Consider the following 15,884-nt stretch of genomic DNA (forward strand, 5'->3'; position numbering starts at 1 on the left):
CAACATTTTTTCATTAGCCTCATTCTCTGAAACAGCTGAGCCATTTGTCTGAAATTTCAAAAAAAAAAAAAAAAAAACACAACCTCAGCATGAGGCAATATTTCAGCCTGAACAATTAAAGTTTGGCAAAGTTATAAGCAATTGAAAATAGGGTCTTATAATGGGAAGTGTCTGGAAACCTTAACAATAAAAGGTGCTACCAGCCCTGCCTATCATATATACATAAATACAACAAATTGTTAATGAATGTTTCTAAATAAGTTTTCTGACAAAGAAATAGGATATTTTACAATCTGACTGAAGTACTAATGGTTGTAGCTCAGGGCATTTTCGGAGGCATAATGACCTGGTAGAACTTTATCCTTGAGCCATTAACCCCCAGAAAATCCTATCAGCATTACTACTATAAACTAAATATATGAAATAGTTCCAGGACACCTAGTGATGAACATCTTATCCCTTTCTTATAACCATATTGCTATGCCAGGTACACTGTTAGCGCTACACGAATAACATCATCCATCACCATTTGGTATATTAGCAAGCCACACCATTCAATTTATTCAGAAGTAAAATATAATTCAATTTTTTCAATTTAGGTCTATTCCTAAATTCTTCTGACTGCTTGCGACATTCGGGAGAAAATACATAGTCAAACAAATAGCTGCATCAGCAGCAAATGGGAACCTAAAAAAATTACAGGCAAAGCCAAGTATTTTTGGTAGAAAAATGATTCGGCCTCTTCCCCCACCAAACTAGGTTATACCAGTGTTAAAATCCCTCCAAGGGCTGGAAGCAGCTTACCAGGCTCCTATATGGTAATTAACTGTTCTACAACTATGCCAGTTTCCCACTGCTCTTTTTTGGTTTAACATGTTTATTTTCAATGTACAGCACAATCTCGAGAAATCACTTACCCAGAGTCAGGAAGGTACTCAGCAGCTGCTCTGTGGCAACAGGTTTGATCTCTGTACGTAGATTCACAAACCTGCCAACCACCAGTGGAGCTCGCCGGAAACCCAGAATTCTGTTTTTGAGGGAAAAGGGGTGACAAAGTATGAGAATTTGTAATAGGTATAGCAGTTCCAAATCTAAAAGCTACATCAGGTCTTCACTCCACTGAGCAAAATCAAAGATGGTTACTTTAAAGCAGGTGCTAAGCTTGAAACCCCATGGAAATTAATTTGTACCTTAATTTGTACCGTTTGTACCTTCTATCTTCTTTCAAGACACTCAGGAAACTTTCCTTTGGCTAAGAAGGGCTGGATGTACAAGACTCTCTTTACAGCCCATCAGCAATGCTCCTATATTGGTCTGAGTGGTCACTGAGATGAACCTTTTCTTCAAGGGCCAAATACAGTGTCTTCAGAGAACTCAGTCCAGGAAATGAGACCTCACATCACAAAATATATTCTCTCTCTCATGTAGCAGCACAAAGCAAAAACCACAGGGCCTTGGACTGGCCACATGAAAAGATAACTTAAAGCAATTCCCAGAAACCATTTGATAAACTCTGTTGTAATTTAAACCCCAATTCAGTTACACTTCAGAGCAGACAAGCTGGTGTGAGAGAACTGGGTGTTTTTGGAAAACACAAAGATATTTAGAAACACAAAAGAGGTGGGAAGGATAGTTTAGCAGTTAAGCACAAGTCTGTCAGTGAAGAGATCTGGGTTCTGTTCCTGTGTCTGTTGGTCTTACTGTGTAACCATAGGCAATTTGGGTGCTTAGGGCAGGATTTTCAGACGTGCCTAAGTGAGTTGGGAGCACAAATATAAATGCGGCACATTCGAAAGTCCCATCCTTAACCTCAGTTGCCCCCTCTGTAAAATGGGAATACTTATCCTACAGAGATTCTATGTGGGTTAATTCTTCAAAATTTGTAAACTGATTTTAGATCCTTAGACAGAAAGCCCAAACAAAGTGCAAGTATTATTCAAAATAGGCAAAGAAGAATGTCCGTTTTAACAAATCATGCCTGAGATACGCAGGATAGGAAAAAGATCAATGGATTTGGATCTGTGCAATTATACAATTTGTATGAGCAAATGTGACAGCCATATGCGAAGGAGCATAGAAATGAGACTATCTAAAAGAGATATCCTTCAAAGTGTCTGCATCAGAATTAAATATTAGCACCCTATTGAGATAAATGGAGAAGATGTCAGTTCCCAGCATGAGCTGCTCAGCTGTGGCAGCTTTCTTTCCCGGGCTTGGCTGGGGGATGGGGAGAGGGTAAAAACAGCTGCCCCCTCGAAGTGGGGTGGAGTGTGGTGAAACAGCACACTTGGCTTACAAGAACAGCGCAAACCCCAGACTGTTCTGCTCTGCACAGTATTTGCTTTCTTTTTTTTCCCTCCCCTCTGCTGCTGCCTGATTGCTTAACAGTACTTCCAATTTCACAGTGTGTTCGCTTGACTGGTCAGTTCATAACTCTGGTGTTCGTATCTGAGGTTCTACTGTAGTTAATTTTTTCCCTCCCGTGTAAATTACTCTACATTTACTAACAATATATTTCATTTTTCATCATGTTGCCCATTCACCAACCTTGGTTAGGTCCCTCTGATGTGCTTCACAGTCCTCTGTGGACTTGACAAACCTAAATACTACTATATCATATGAAAAAATTGGTCTCTCACGGCTCACTCCACCCCGTCCCAGATCGTTGACAAATATACTAAACACAGAACCTAGTATAAAACCTTAAGGCCCCCCATTCTTCACCTTTTGCCAAGATGTAAATTGACTATTTATTCTCTGTCTCAAGTCAGTTTTTGACCCATGATAATACTTTGCCTCTCATCCCATGACTACTTAGTTTCTTTAGCAGCCTTTTGTGAGAGACCCAATTAAAACCCTTTAGAAAGCCTATGTAAACTGGGCCCATTTGATTCTCCTTTATCCATTACTTTGTTGACATGTCCAAAGCATTCTAATAAATTAGTGTGATACCACTTCCTTTGCAGAAACCTTGCTTGTTGGACCTTATCATGTCATGATGTTTTGCAACATTTTTTGTTCTACTGTAAGAGCAGGCTGGAAATTGATGTCTCAGGCACCTCTCTGAAGAGAACCGGTGCAAGAAAAAAACCCCAAAGGAATAATTAACACAATAGCTCCATACCTGTCCAAGTGAAAGGCTGCCACCTCCGCATTGTGTCTGTCATATCCAGCATATGGCTCTCCTTCTACTACATAGTCTCTGGCATATCTGTAATCGCAATGAATGATGGAAGATAAACAATGATTCTTCTCAGGAATAAAGTACAGAGCCTCATAAGCAAGAATCATGGTGAAGTGAAATTGGCTCTGGGTCAGCTCCAAAATGATTTCTTGTGGGAGGAGGGAATGAGTTTAGTGAGATTAAAGAATGTAAAGATTGGTAGAGTGATATATAATGAGAACAGGGCAGTCATACAGAGTGATCTGGATCACCTGGTAAGCTGGGACCAGTCAAACAAAGTGAGTTTTAATACAATCAAAATGCAAACTCATACACATCAGAGCAAAGAATATAAAGCCATACCTACAGAATCGGTTACTGTATCCAAAAGCAGTGCTCTTTAAAGGATTTAGGAGTCACAATGGACAAAACTCAACGTCAGCTCCTAGTGTGAGGCAGTGACAAAAAATACTAATGCAATCCTTGCATATCTGAACGGGAGCAACAACAGACTTAGAGGTGACTTGATTACAGTGAATAAATATCTTCCTGAGGCAAAAATACAAGGAATTAACAGCATCTTTAATCTAACAGAAAAAGATGTAAGAACCAATGAAGCCAAATAAATTCAAATTGAAAAGCACTTAAAAAACCCAAACAAACAGTGAAGATGATTAACCAATGGAACAAACTACCAAGGAGCTAATGCCAGCTGCTTAAGAGGGAAAGATTACAGAGCAGGGCAATTATTGACTGATTCATCCCGTTGTCCAGTCCCAGCTTCTGGCAGTTAGAGGCTTAGCACACCCAGATCTTGGGGTTGCGTCCCTGATCATCTTAGCTAATAACCATGAATGGACCTATCCTCCATGAACTTCTCTAGTTCTTTTTTGAACCCAGTTACAGTTTTGGCCTTCACAATATGTCCTGGCAAGTTCCACTGGTTGACTGTGCCTTGTGTGAAGTAGTACTACTTTCTGTTTGTGTTAAACCTGCTGCCTATTAATTACATTGGGTGACCCCTGGTCCTTGTGTTATGTGATGGAGTAAATAACACTTCCTTATTCACTTTCTCCAATCCACTCATGATTTTATAGACTTCTGTCATATCTCCCCTTAGCTGTCTCTTTTCCAAGCTGAAAGTCCCAGTCTTTTTAATCTCTCCTCATATAGAAGCTGTTCCATATCCCTAATAATTTTTTACCCTTCTTTGTACCTTTTTCAAATCTAATATGTATTTTTTCAGATGGGACAACCAGAACTGCACACAGTATTCAAGGTGTGGGTGTACCATGGATTTATATAGTGACATTATGATATTTTCAATCTTATTATCTATCCCTTTCATAATAGTTCATAATATTCTGTTAGCTTTTTTGACTGCCCACCCACTCATTCTGCTAACTCTCCAGCAGGGCTACAGGATTCAATCAGAAAGATGCTAAATAGGGAACCTGACTACATGCCCTAGAGCTGAATGTGGGCAATTGCTTACGGTCTTCCAGAATCTTATGGAAAAAAAGGTAGGGATAAAAACCCTAACATCCTTGCCAAAAATTCCCCTCTGCATCCCCTCCTTTTCTCACATGCATTGCATACCACCACAAATTATCCGGCATTCCTAGAAACATTCCTGGCTGTACATGCCCTTGATGTGTACAGCTACTTTGCCTGCCTGCACACAGACATTCCATTACTGGAATGTAATTTAAGGCTTGGTAACGTGCTTTATGGCATTCAGTTATATGAAAAGCACTACTGAAATACCATGTCTTGTTACTGTATTTACAGGATGAGCTGCTGTGCAAGTTGTACCACCACCAAGTCAGTGCAAAACGTTCATACTCTTTCAACCTACTACAGTCCCATGACATAACTCCAAACCAGGATTGCAAGTGGCCATTAAATTGGTCCACCTTTTCCCCAAGGAAAGTTAGTTTAGAAAGCCTTACAGGCATACACAAGTCTCATAATAAGCTCTCTGGTGGAATGAAAAAATGTTCAATCAAGGCAGAAATGCAATTTCCCAATCAACCAATACAAGGAAGAACATAAAACACTACATTCCACGGGTAGCACCACAGCCTTCTAGATCTAGTTTTAAGCTGACCATCAATTTCCACTTCCTCACCCCCCCATGACTCACACTCCCATCAGGCACCAAGATCATGACAACAAGCCTCTCACTGAGGCGTGCTGCACTACTCCTCTTCAGGTACCAGCCATCTGGCCAGAAACCAGGGTTCAGCAATGCAAAGTTTGACCAACCTTTTTGATTATACCTCTGAACTACAAAGAGGGTTGGGTTTGGTGAATACTAGAGTGCATCACATGTATATGGACATATATCAATTTATAAATCAATGAATCAACAGGGAGGAAAAAACCAAAGAGTGCTTTATCCAGTCACTGATGGGAATATTTACCTCTTAGGTTTGAAGACCACTTTCTGACCCCCTTCCAGTATTAGCAAAGCTTTCAGCTGGGTTCCTTTGTAGCCCACATCAGCTTTCATAATTTTCTTGGTAGCCATCGCATGCATAACAGCCCCTAGCTCTGGCGTCTCCTCGGGATATACTTCCCGCGGCACCACCCACTGAGCGGCAATCTCCCAGGGGGACTGCAGCGTATGATCAAGTCGGGGGTCTAGCTCTACACGCAGGCTTGCCATCATGTGGTGAAAGGCACGCTGGTCCTCACGGTTGGCAGCTGAGGTGTCCAAGTTGTCAATGAGGAAAACTTTCGTGAAAATGAAGATGACAAGGAGGATGGCCAGAAGCACCACTCTCTGCTTTAGCTTCATGGTGACTTTCAACCCTTCTCCCCTGACCCTCTCTTCCAAGGACTACAGGAAGTCTATTAGAGATCAGGGTGAAGAGAGGGGTGTTAATGAATTTCATTCATAATGTTCACTCTTGTGGGTCTATCATCATTGAAGCATCTTCTGGTATCCCTATAAATTAACAAAAAAACCCAATTAAGTTTCACAGGTACCTACCTTCTGGTACCATCAACTCAAAAGCGAGACAATTTTACTAAGCAAGTTAAAGAGTCGCTGCACTTGCACCCTAACCCCAAACCTTCCTACCAATTTTTGTGGTTTCACAATCCCATTCTCCTCTTTTGTAAGTATTCTCTTCCCTATTGCTGTGTGTACGACTCATACAAACAAGGGGAACTGATTAATACAGTTAAAGTGATGATCTATATAAAAGGCTGCCAAATATAGGAAAAAATTCTCTAAACTACTGCACTTACGACTTCAGTTATTACCTGTAACTACAGTAGACAAAATATTTGAAAGAATTGTCGTCATTTAAGTTGATAGCATCACATTTAAAAGCAGAAAAGGCTTTCTTTTGTTTTTAAAGTTATGGTCCCTATAATCCCCCCAAGTTTTCTGCACTGACCTATGAAAATCAGAAGCGTGACATCAATTCCCATGTATTAAATCCATTCTTTAGAGCAGGCTGCAGAAATGATAGCCAAAAACATCTCAAGAGCAAACAAGTAGATCAGAGATAAACAATAGACACAGTGGAAGAAAAAACCACCATCCTGTTCTGAAACCTCAGTCACGAGCAACTATGCTGCCACACATCTGTGTCTTCATATTTAAGACAGATTAAGACATCTCCCTGTTCAATGAGTCTCTGCTGATAAATCTTTATCAATTATGGCCCATCTAATGAGTAGTTAATCAAATCTAGTTAAATTAAGTCAAGAAAAGAATATTCCTACATTATTAAACAAACATAACCAGAAGCAAATTAAAACTGACACACTACATCACCATCACTCATGGAGCTGGTAGAGAGTGCACATCTGAAGAAAATAGTTTACATTCCTAATTGCCACAAACTGCACACTAAGCCGTAGTATGATTAAAACACAAGAGTCTGCTGCCTGATATGAGCAATAAATGGATGAGGCAGTAGTTACTTATTCAGGAAACTGAAGAAATATGCGTGCAACTTGCTAAGTTATTTTACCAACTACAACACATGGGCAGTCAAAGTGCATCCCACTGGCCAAATGCAGATCACAGTCATCCTCATCTTCAGCATGCAAGTTGTGGCCTGCTTGCTCAGATCAAGATGGACTATATGCATATGTGGATGTGTGTGTCTGCAGGCCATACATCCTATGTTGAAGAGATGAGGGTAGATGCAAATCTACTTTAATTAGGTAAATATCCTTGGGCTTCTAGCAAGTCACCACTGCTGTCCTCATTGCGGCACAGTAGGAGCACTACTGTAAAAAAATCTTAATGTTAGACTAAAACAATAAGACAGAGGGGACAGCCTTTTGAGCCACTTCTAAACCAAGTTACAGTGTTACAGCTAGGGACAAGCAGTTCCAAACAATCAATAGATCTCCATATTCTGCAACTGACTCCTTTAAAATTGCTAGCCAGATGAATGAATGTGCAGCATAAAAGATAGTAATTTTAGCTCCATCATTTTCAATTTGTCTTATTCATGATTGTGCTCATTTCCGGTCACACACCTTGCTTCTCAAACACTCTTGATAGACCCTGTTTACAGATATTAGCATATAAACAGTGTCACTGTAAAGGCAACTTGTATGCAGCTGACATGTGAATAGCTTATTTAATGTGAATAGTCACTCTTCACATCAAATTCCATGAAGGGAAAAGAAAGAATAAATAAGGAGATCAAATGCCAGAGCTATTTCAATCCAGCACTACAGCCACCTTACCTATGTAATACTTATCAGATCTGTCAGTTACAAAAAGCACTTCTGAGCCAGGAAATTCAAATAAACCAAAATTCCTCCTTAATTCAGTTCTATCTAGGAAGGGCAGGATTTCTCTGAACAGAATGTTTGTAGAATACAGGTTGGCAATGGGAATCAGTAGTTCTGATGGTAAACATTCACCTGACCAAAAAGGGCAGACTCCTGCAAGAGCAGGATACAGGGCTTATCTTCCCTTCAACAGTTAGCTGGGAGTTAGTACACTTGAGTCACTCCACTCAAGCTAGTTTGAGTAACCACACTACAAAACACCACTCAAATGACACAGAATGATTAGATTAACAGTTGAGGAGTTGTAATCAGATGATGTATTCCCCCACCACATTACTCGGTAGAGCTTCCACAGCACTTGAGCTACTATCACCCCTCCATTTATGGGCCAGCTAGTTCAAATTTAAAGCACCACTTAACTTAAACTAGAGATTTGTGATGGGGATGAGAGTTGGGTTAGCAGCTCAATCTAACAATGCAGTGAAGACAGCTCCCAGCCACGGGTTGGCCACCCCTGAACTAGACTAAGTAGATTAATCTGAAGAGAGTTTTATCTTGAACTCATTATATCTTCACTTCTTTATTTATTTCACTTTGTTATTTCAAATGTAACTAGGATAGGAGCTTGCTTTTACTTGTTTCCTTTTTAAAAATATCTGAGAGGTTTATGAGCCCACTTCAGAACCACTACTATCTATAATGGAAACACCTATTTAGACTTTATTTATCCCAGTTCTGGACAGATTAAAGCATTTGGTGAAAGAGTCTCAAACTGGGTACCTAAATTTAGACACTTCATATGTATATAATACATGGCCTGATTCTAAGAAATGCTGAGCAACCACAGATTCCTTTGACTTCCATGAGAGCTGTTGGTATTGTTTATTTGTGAAAAATCGAACACCTAGACTTAATGGTAACAAATAGACAAATTTAGAACATTTTGGCTTTAGTATCGAAGATTTTTTATTTTATTATTTTTAAACTAAGGCCTTGCCTACACTAGCACTTAGGTTGGCAAAACTTTTGTCACTTAGAGGTATGAAAAAACCACACTCCTGAGCGACATTACTTTTGCCAGCATAAATGCTTGTGTGGACAGTGCTATGTTGGCAAGAGACACCGCTTGTTAAGGTGGTTTTATGTCGTTGGTGGGAGAGCTCTCTCCCGTAGACATAATGCAGCTACACAAGTGCTCTTACACCAACACAGTTGTATCAATACAGCTCTGCCATTTTAAGTGTAGACTAGCCTTTATTAGAGCATTTTGTGGCTTAGTGAAGTGAAGGCATCAGATAGGTTTATCATTAACATGCATAAGTACCATATAACTAGAAACAGCAAGTATATTAGGGTTCTTTCACTTAGGTTTGTCCTCCATAACACTGATTAGCATAGCAGCTTTAGAGATTAATTTTGGCTATAACAAACTGCATCTATGTAAATATTTGGCAAAAAATATTAAGCCCACATTACGTTTTCAACACAAGGCACTTTGATAGTTTCCCCTCATTGAAATTGCCATTTACCACCCCACCACTAGACAAGCACTCTCTCTCTCACACCATACAATTGTTCTTTGATAGTCTGTACTTCATGACATTCAGCCTGAATCTGTACTGTAGCTTTTGCTCTCTGTATCTTTAAACACATGAGAGACTGACCTGACTTCTTACAGATACCTGCTGAACTGAGTCATCACCTGCTTCCTTCTGACAAACAACGAAACACAGCTGAGGTTATTATATCATTTTTCATAGACTCACCGTGGAGGCTCTACCTTATTTTTTAAGTGACAACATTATGTCATTGCTGCATAGACAAATTAAAGATAGTCCTTTCCTGGAGAAGCTTACGACCTGTAACACAGTAGAAGAACAAGAAGATACTGATAATTCAGAGTTTTTTTCTTGTTTTAAATTAAAGATGGGAGTGGTTTTTGGTGTTATTGTTACACTGATTCAGGTTAGCATTTGCATGTCTTTTGGAAGAAATGGACAAGTGCCTGTCATGCTGAACTAAGGAGATTGTTCCCAATATATGAAGAGCAGCAAGAAGATGGCACACAGATGAAACAGGAAGAAGGAAACTAAAGGAGTGGTGAGACCCACACTGGAGGGAGGATTATATAAACACTGCTCGAACGTGCAGGAATGAAATCAGGAAGGCCAAAGCACAATTGGAGTTGCAGCTAGCAAGGGACGTGAAGGGGAACAAGAAGGGTTTCTACAGGCATGTTGCCAACAAGAGGAAGATTAGAGAAAGTGTGGGCCCCTTAGAGAATGAGGGAGGCGACCTAGTGACGGAGGATGTGGAGAAAGCTGAGGTACTCAATGTCTTTTTTGCCTCGGTCTTCACAGACAAGATCAGCTCTCAGACTGCTGCACTGGGTGGCACAGAATGGGAAGGAGGCGAACATCCCACAGTGCTGAAGGAACGGGTCCAAGACTATTTAGAAGGATTGGACATTCACAAGTCCATGGGGCCGGATGCAATGCACCCGAGGGTGCTGAGGGAGTTGGCTGAGGTGATTTCAGAGCCGTTGGCTATTATCTTTGAAAGCTCGTGGCAACAGGGGGAGGTCCCTGACGACTGGAAAAAAGCAAATATAGTGCCCATCTTCAAAAAAGGGAGGAAAGAGGATCCAGGGAACTATAGACCGGTCAGCCTCACCTCAATCCCTGGAAAAATCATGGAGCAGGTCCTTAAGGAATCCATTTTAAGGCACTTGGAGGAGAGGAAGGTGATCAGGAACAGTCAACACGGATTCACTAAGGGAAAGTCATGCCTGACCAACCTGATTGCTTTCTATGATGAGGTGACTGGCTCTGTGGATGTAGGGAAGGCCGTGGATGTGATATACCTTGACTTTAGCAAAGCTTTTGATACTGTCTCACACAGTATTCTTATCAGCAAGTTAAAGAAGTATGGGTTGGATGAATGGACTATAAAATGGATAGAGAACTGGCTAGAGCATAGGGCTCAACGAGTAGTGATCAATGGCTCCATGTCTAGCTGGCAACCGGTCACAAGCGGAGTGCCCCAGGGGTCAGTCCTGGGGCCGGTTTTGTTCAACATCTTTATTAATGATCTGGAGGATGGGGTAGATTGCATCCTCAGCAAGTTTGCAGATGACACTAAGCTAGGGGGAGTGGTAGATACCCTGGAAGGTAGGGATAGGATACAGAGTGACCTAAACAAACTGGAGGATTGGGCCAAAAGAAATCTAATGAGGTTCAACAAGGACAAGTGCAGAGTCCTCCACTTAGGAAGGAAGAATCCCATGCACAGCTATAGACTGGGGACCGACGAGCTGGGCAGCAGCTCTGCAGAAAAGGACCTGGGGGTAACGGTGGATAAAAAGCTGGATATGAGTCAGCAGTGTGCCCTGGTTGTCAAGAAGGCTAATGGCATATTGGGCTGCATTAGGAGGGGCATTGCCAGCAGGTCATGGGAAGTGATTATTCCCCTCTATTCGGCATTGGTGAGGCCGCATTTAGAATATTGTGTCCAGTTTTGGGCCCCCCACTACAAAAAGGATGTGGACAAGTTGGAGAGAGTGCAGCGGAGGGCAACAAAAATGATTAGGGGGCTGGAACACAGGACTTATGAGGAGAGGCTGAGGGAACTGGGCTTGTTTAGTCTGCAAAAGAGAAGAGTGAGGGGGGATTTGATAGCGGCCTTTAACTACCTGAAAGGGGGTTCCAGGGAGGATGGGGCTAGGCTGTTCTCGGTGGTGGCAGATGACCGAACAAGGAGCAACGGTCTCAAGTTGCAGGGCGGGAGGTTTAAGTTGGACATTAGGAAAAAGTTTTTTTACTAGGAGGGTGGTGAAGCACTGGAATGGGTTACCTAGGGAGGTGGTGGAATCTCCATCCTTAGAGGTTTTTAAGGTGAGGCTTGACAAAGCCCTGGTTGGGATGATATAGCTGAGGTTAGTCCTGCTTTGAGCAGGGGGTTGGACTAGATGACCTCCTGAGGTCCCTTCCAACTCTAATATTCTATGAAGGGGGACGAGGGATTTGCAAAAAAAAAAAAAAAAGAGCAGAGAGAGATTGTGTAGTGATGTGCAGAACTTGAAAATGAGGACAAGAACCAATATTAATTAAGAACCAATATTCATTTGATAGGCACAGAGACTCTGGAGTGACTTGAATGAGGGAGTAACATAGTCCAAGTGGCAGATAAAGATGGTTCTGCACATTTTATTGCAGATGGATTGGAGGGGAGGAAGAGACACCAAAGAGGAGAAAGTTGCATTAGGCAGGGCAGAAAGCCTGGATAAGCATTTTAGCTGAAAGAACCATGAGGAAGGGTTGGATTTTATACATGTTGTAGAGAAAAAAGTGGCAGGATTTGGCAATATCCTGAATGTGTGGCAAGCAGGAGAGAGGGGAATCTAAAATGATCATGAAGCTACAAGCGTGGATGATAGGGGGATAGTACCAGTCAATGCAGAAGGCAGAGAAGGGGGTTTAAAGGAGGGAAAATAGATGCTTCGTTTCAACCATATTTAATTTACAGAAGTGGCTCAAAAATCAGGGAGTAGCAGTCAAAGACAAGAAGATATCTGAGCCTGGACAGAGGTAGATTTGAGTCATGATGGAGGTGGTAACAGAGACCATTGGAGCAAACAGGGATAAGTTAAAAGGGAGAGGAGACCAAGGGCAGAGCCCTTGGGAACACTATGGGGAAGGCAAAGTAAAGCCAGAAATAATCTTGGGAGGAGAACCAAGGACAATCTCAGAAACCCAAAGACAACAGGGCTATCTAGAAGATGGACCATGGTACCAAAGATTGCTGACAGTTTGAAAAGAATGAGTATAAGGAAACAGCCTTTAGACGTGGCAAAGATGAGATGGAGAGTAACCAAAAACCCACATTGCAGCGGGTAGGATCATGGGCAGGAGGGCATCAGAACCCCTCAAAGCAGCCAGAAGGCATTGGGATGGGGAGGGGAAAAGAAGGCTGTTTTACCTTTCCAGCAAACAGATAATATTTTAAGCTCCCTACTTTAGACACCTACTCATTACAGGCCTAGAAAACTGACCACCACGCAGGATCAACGGACAACGCTTTCTCCTTTCTAAGCTGAAAGGAAGCCAGCCTTCATTAAGGCATTGCCCCAGATCTTGCTGGAGTGCTCTCATATTTCATATTGGCCTCTGGCTAGATTTCTGGTGAATTTTTGAGCCCTATTTTCGGTAGAAATTGCTTTCTTGCTGGCTTGTCCAGTCTAATTAGCAAAACACATAGAAAGTCCTTTCGCTCAATGTTCTTAATGCCAGCAATCCTTGCTTATTAAACAAGAGGCACAGTCCAAGAGTTTTATTACCCGAGTAAACTCCATCTACACATTATGGGAAGAACAGAATCACCCTCCTCCCATGTTACCACATGGTCATGTCCTTGAAAAAAAAGAATCAATATTTGAAAATAAAAACAATGCCAGATTTTTAATATTGCTTTTGTTGCTTTTCACTACGCTCCCACTGATATTTCCTAATGGATTTCAACTGATTCTGGACAGCTCTGTATTATTTGCAAACACCAAAACTCCCTACCCCATGCCCACATTACAGCACTTTTAAACACCTAAGCACATTCATTCTGCACACAAACCTCTCAACTAAAGCTTCCTACTCCCTTCTTAAATAAAAACATATCACAGTACTTTCCTGCCAGTCTGACGGGTTACTCATGCTATAGTCAAACAGAAGCAAAGCCACCTCCCTCCCCAAACTAGCATTTCATACTGGCAAGAGCACACTGTAGCCAGCTCTTTGCTACGTGATGGGGAAATGGAATCCATTCATATTCCTAAGATTTGAGATCCTGCAACAGCCAACCACTTCCAAGCCAGCTCAGCACCACTTTCCAAAAGCAAAAACAAAACAGCTGGCATAGCACAACCCAAAAGGGTGTACTCTGTCACCAGACAAATTAGAAAGGAACTGTATTTAGAGGGCAACACCATTACAGGGACAGAAAAAATGGTTACTTACCTTGTAACTGTTGTTCTTCAAGGTGTGTTACTCATGTCCATTCTGAATTAGGTGTGCATGCACTACATGCATCGGTACCGGAAATTTTTCCCCTAGTGGTACCCATAGGGCTGGTTCTTGCACCCTCTGCAGTGGCGCGTATATGTGCTCGTATATAGGGCGCTCCCGGCCTCCCTCCCTCTCAGTTCCTTCCTGCCAAAACTCTGACTGAGGGGATGGAGGGTGGGCTGTGGAATGGACATGAACAACACATCGCGAAGAACAACAGTTACAAGGTAAGTAACCATTTTTTCTTCTTCGAGTGCTTGCTCATGTCCATTCTAAATTAGGTGACTTACCAGCAGTACCCTCCGAGGTGGGCAGGAGTTCATGGACATGACAATTGTAACACCACTCTGCCAAACCCAGCGTCATCTCGAGCTTGCTGCGTGATGGCATAGTGAGACGTGAAGGTATGGACTGAAGACCATGTAGTGGCCCTGAAGATATCCTTTACTGGTATATGAGCCAGGAACACTTGAGCCCTTGTGGAGTTGGCTGACAGGGATGTTGGAGGCACCACCCCTGCCGGCTCATAACAGGTCTGAATGCAGGGTGTGATCCACGATGAGAAACGATGGTGTAATACTGGACGTCCTTTCATTTGGTCAGCAATTGCAACAAAGAGTTGCGTGAAACAACAGAAAGGCTTGGTCTTGTCAATGTAGAAAGCCAAGGCCCTTCTCATGTTGAAGGAACGGAGACATCTCTCCTCACCTGTGCAGCTTCAAACAGAAGATAGGCAGAAAGATGTCTGGTTGACATGGAAATGGGAGACTACTTTTGGCAGGAACGCAGGGTGTGGCTGTAACTGGACCGTATCATTGTAAAAAACTGTATAGGGAGATTCCGAGGTTACAGTCCTAATTTCTGATACCCGCTTCGCCGAGGTGATAGCTATTAGGAATGCTACACCTTCCATGCATAAGGAAGCCAATGACTCAAAGGGCAGTCCCGTGAACTGGGAGAGGACGAGGTTCAGGTCCTATTAGAAAACTAGGTCTCATAGCAGAGGGAAAAGCCACTCCAGGCCATGGAAGAAGCTAGCTGCCATCTCATGCGAAAAAAACATTTTGCCTTAAATAGCGGGGTGAGAGGCCGGTATTGTAAGGTGCACCTTAACAGACAAGAAAGCCAAGCCTTCCTATTTCAGCTGGAGTAGATAATCTAAAATCACCTGGACAGATGACTTCATTGGCGAGATGTTTTGGCGAGATACACAGCAGGTGAAGTGCTTCCATTTAGCCAGGTGGAGCTACTTTCCGAAAGAACCTTCTGAACCTGGACCGAGCAGTACTGCTCCTCCCTACTTACCCATGAAGTCTCCATGCAGTCAGGTGTAGGGAAGCCAGGTCTGGGTGGAACAGCAGACCCCAGTCCTGGAAAGAACACAACAGTAGTGTCCAAGGACGGGCCACCGATAACTCGATCAGCATCCCGAACCAATGTTGGCGAGGCCATGCCAGGGCCACCAGGATAACCCCTGCCCTATCCCTCTTGATTTTTATGAGGACTCTGTATCAGAGATATTGGGGGGAAAGCATACAAGGCCACCCAACCATGACAGGAGAAAGGCATCGGACAGCGAAGTGTCGTCAAATCCTTGGAGAGAGCAGAAGAGATTGTGCTTCCTATTCTCGATTGTCGAGACGAGATCTACTTGGGGAGTGCTCCAACTCAGGAAGATGAGGTAGGCCACCTCCAGGTGTAATAACCACTTGTGGTGAGAGCAGAAAGACCTGCTTAGGTGATTTGCTAGTACGTTCCTGGCCCTGGGAAGGTGTACTGCCTTCAGATGAATGTCATGGCTCATGCAGAGATCCCACAAGCACCAGGCCTCCTGACAGAGGGCTGCAGATCTGGCTCCCCCTTGCCTGTTGATATAGTACATCTCCTCTGCGTTATCC

General features: G+C 42.5%; 1 protein-coding gene across 3 annotated transcripts in view; it reads right to left on the reverse strand.

Annotated features, from left to right (window-relative positions):
- FAM20B (FAM20B glycosaminoglycan xylosylkinase) overlaps positions 1-15,884 on the reverse strand; it is a 41,714-nt gene that overhangs the window by 18,265 nt on the left and 7,565 nt on the right. For all 3 annotated transcript variants that reach the window (XM_067532503.1, XM_067532502.1, XM_067532504.1), the window contains exons 2-4: positions 5,590-6,116; positions 3,125-3,211; positions 918-1,027 (exon numbers count right to left, since the gene is read on the reverse strand). In XM_067532503.1, the coding sequence (XP_067388604.1) occupies positions 918-1,027; positions 3,125-3,211; positions 5,590-5,966 (574 nt within the window). In that variant the 5' untranslated portion in view covers positions 5,967-6,116. The remainder of the gene's footprint in view (positions 1-917; positions 1,028-3,124; positions 3,212-5,589; positions 6,117-15,884) is intronic.

This window comes from Emydura macquarii, unplaced genomic scaffold (assembly GCF_026122565.2).
Source record: "Emydura macquarii macquarii isolate MOO-44397 ecotype Brisbane River unplaced genomic scaffold, CSIRO-AGI_Emac_v2 contig_3287, whole genome shotgun sequence".
Classification (NCBI taxonomy): domain Eukaryota; kingdom Metazoa; phylum Chordata; order Testudines; family Chelidae; genus Emydura; species Emydura macquarii.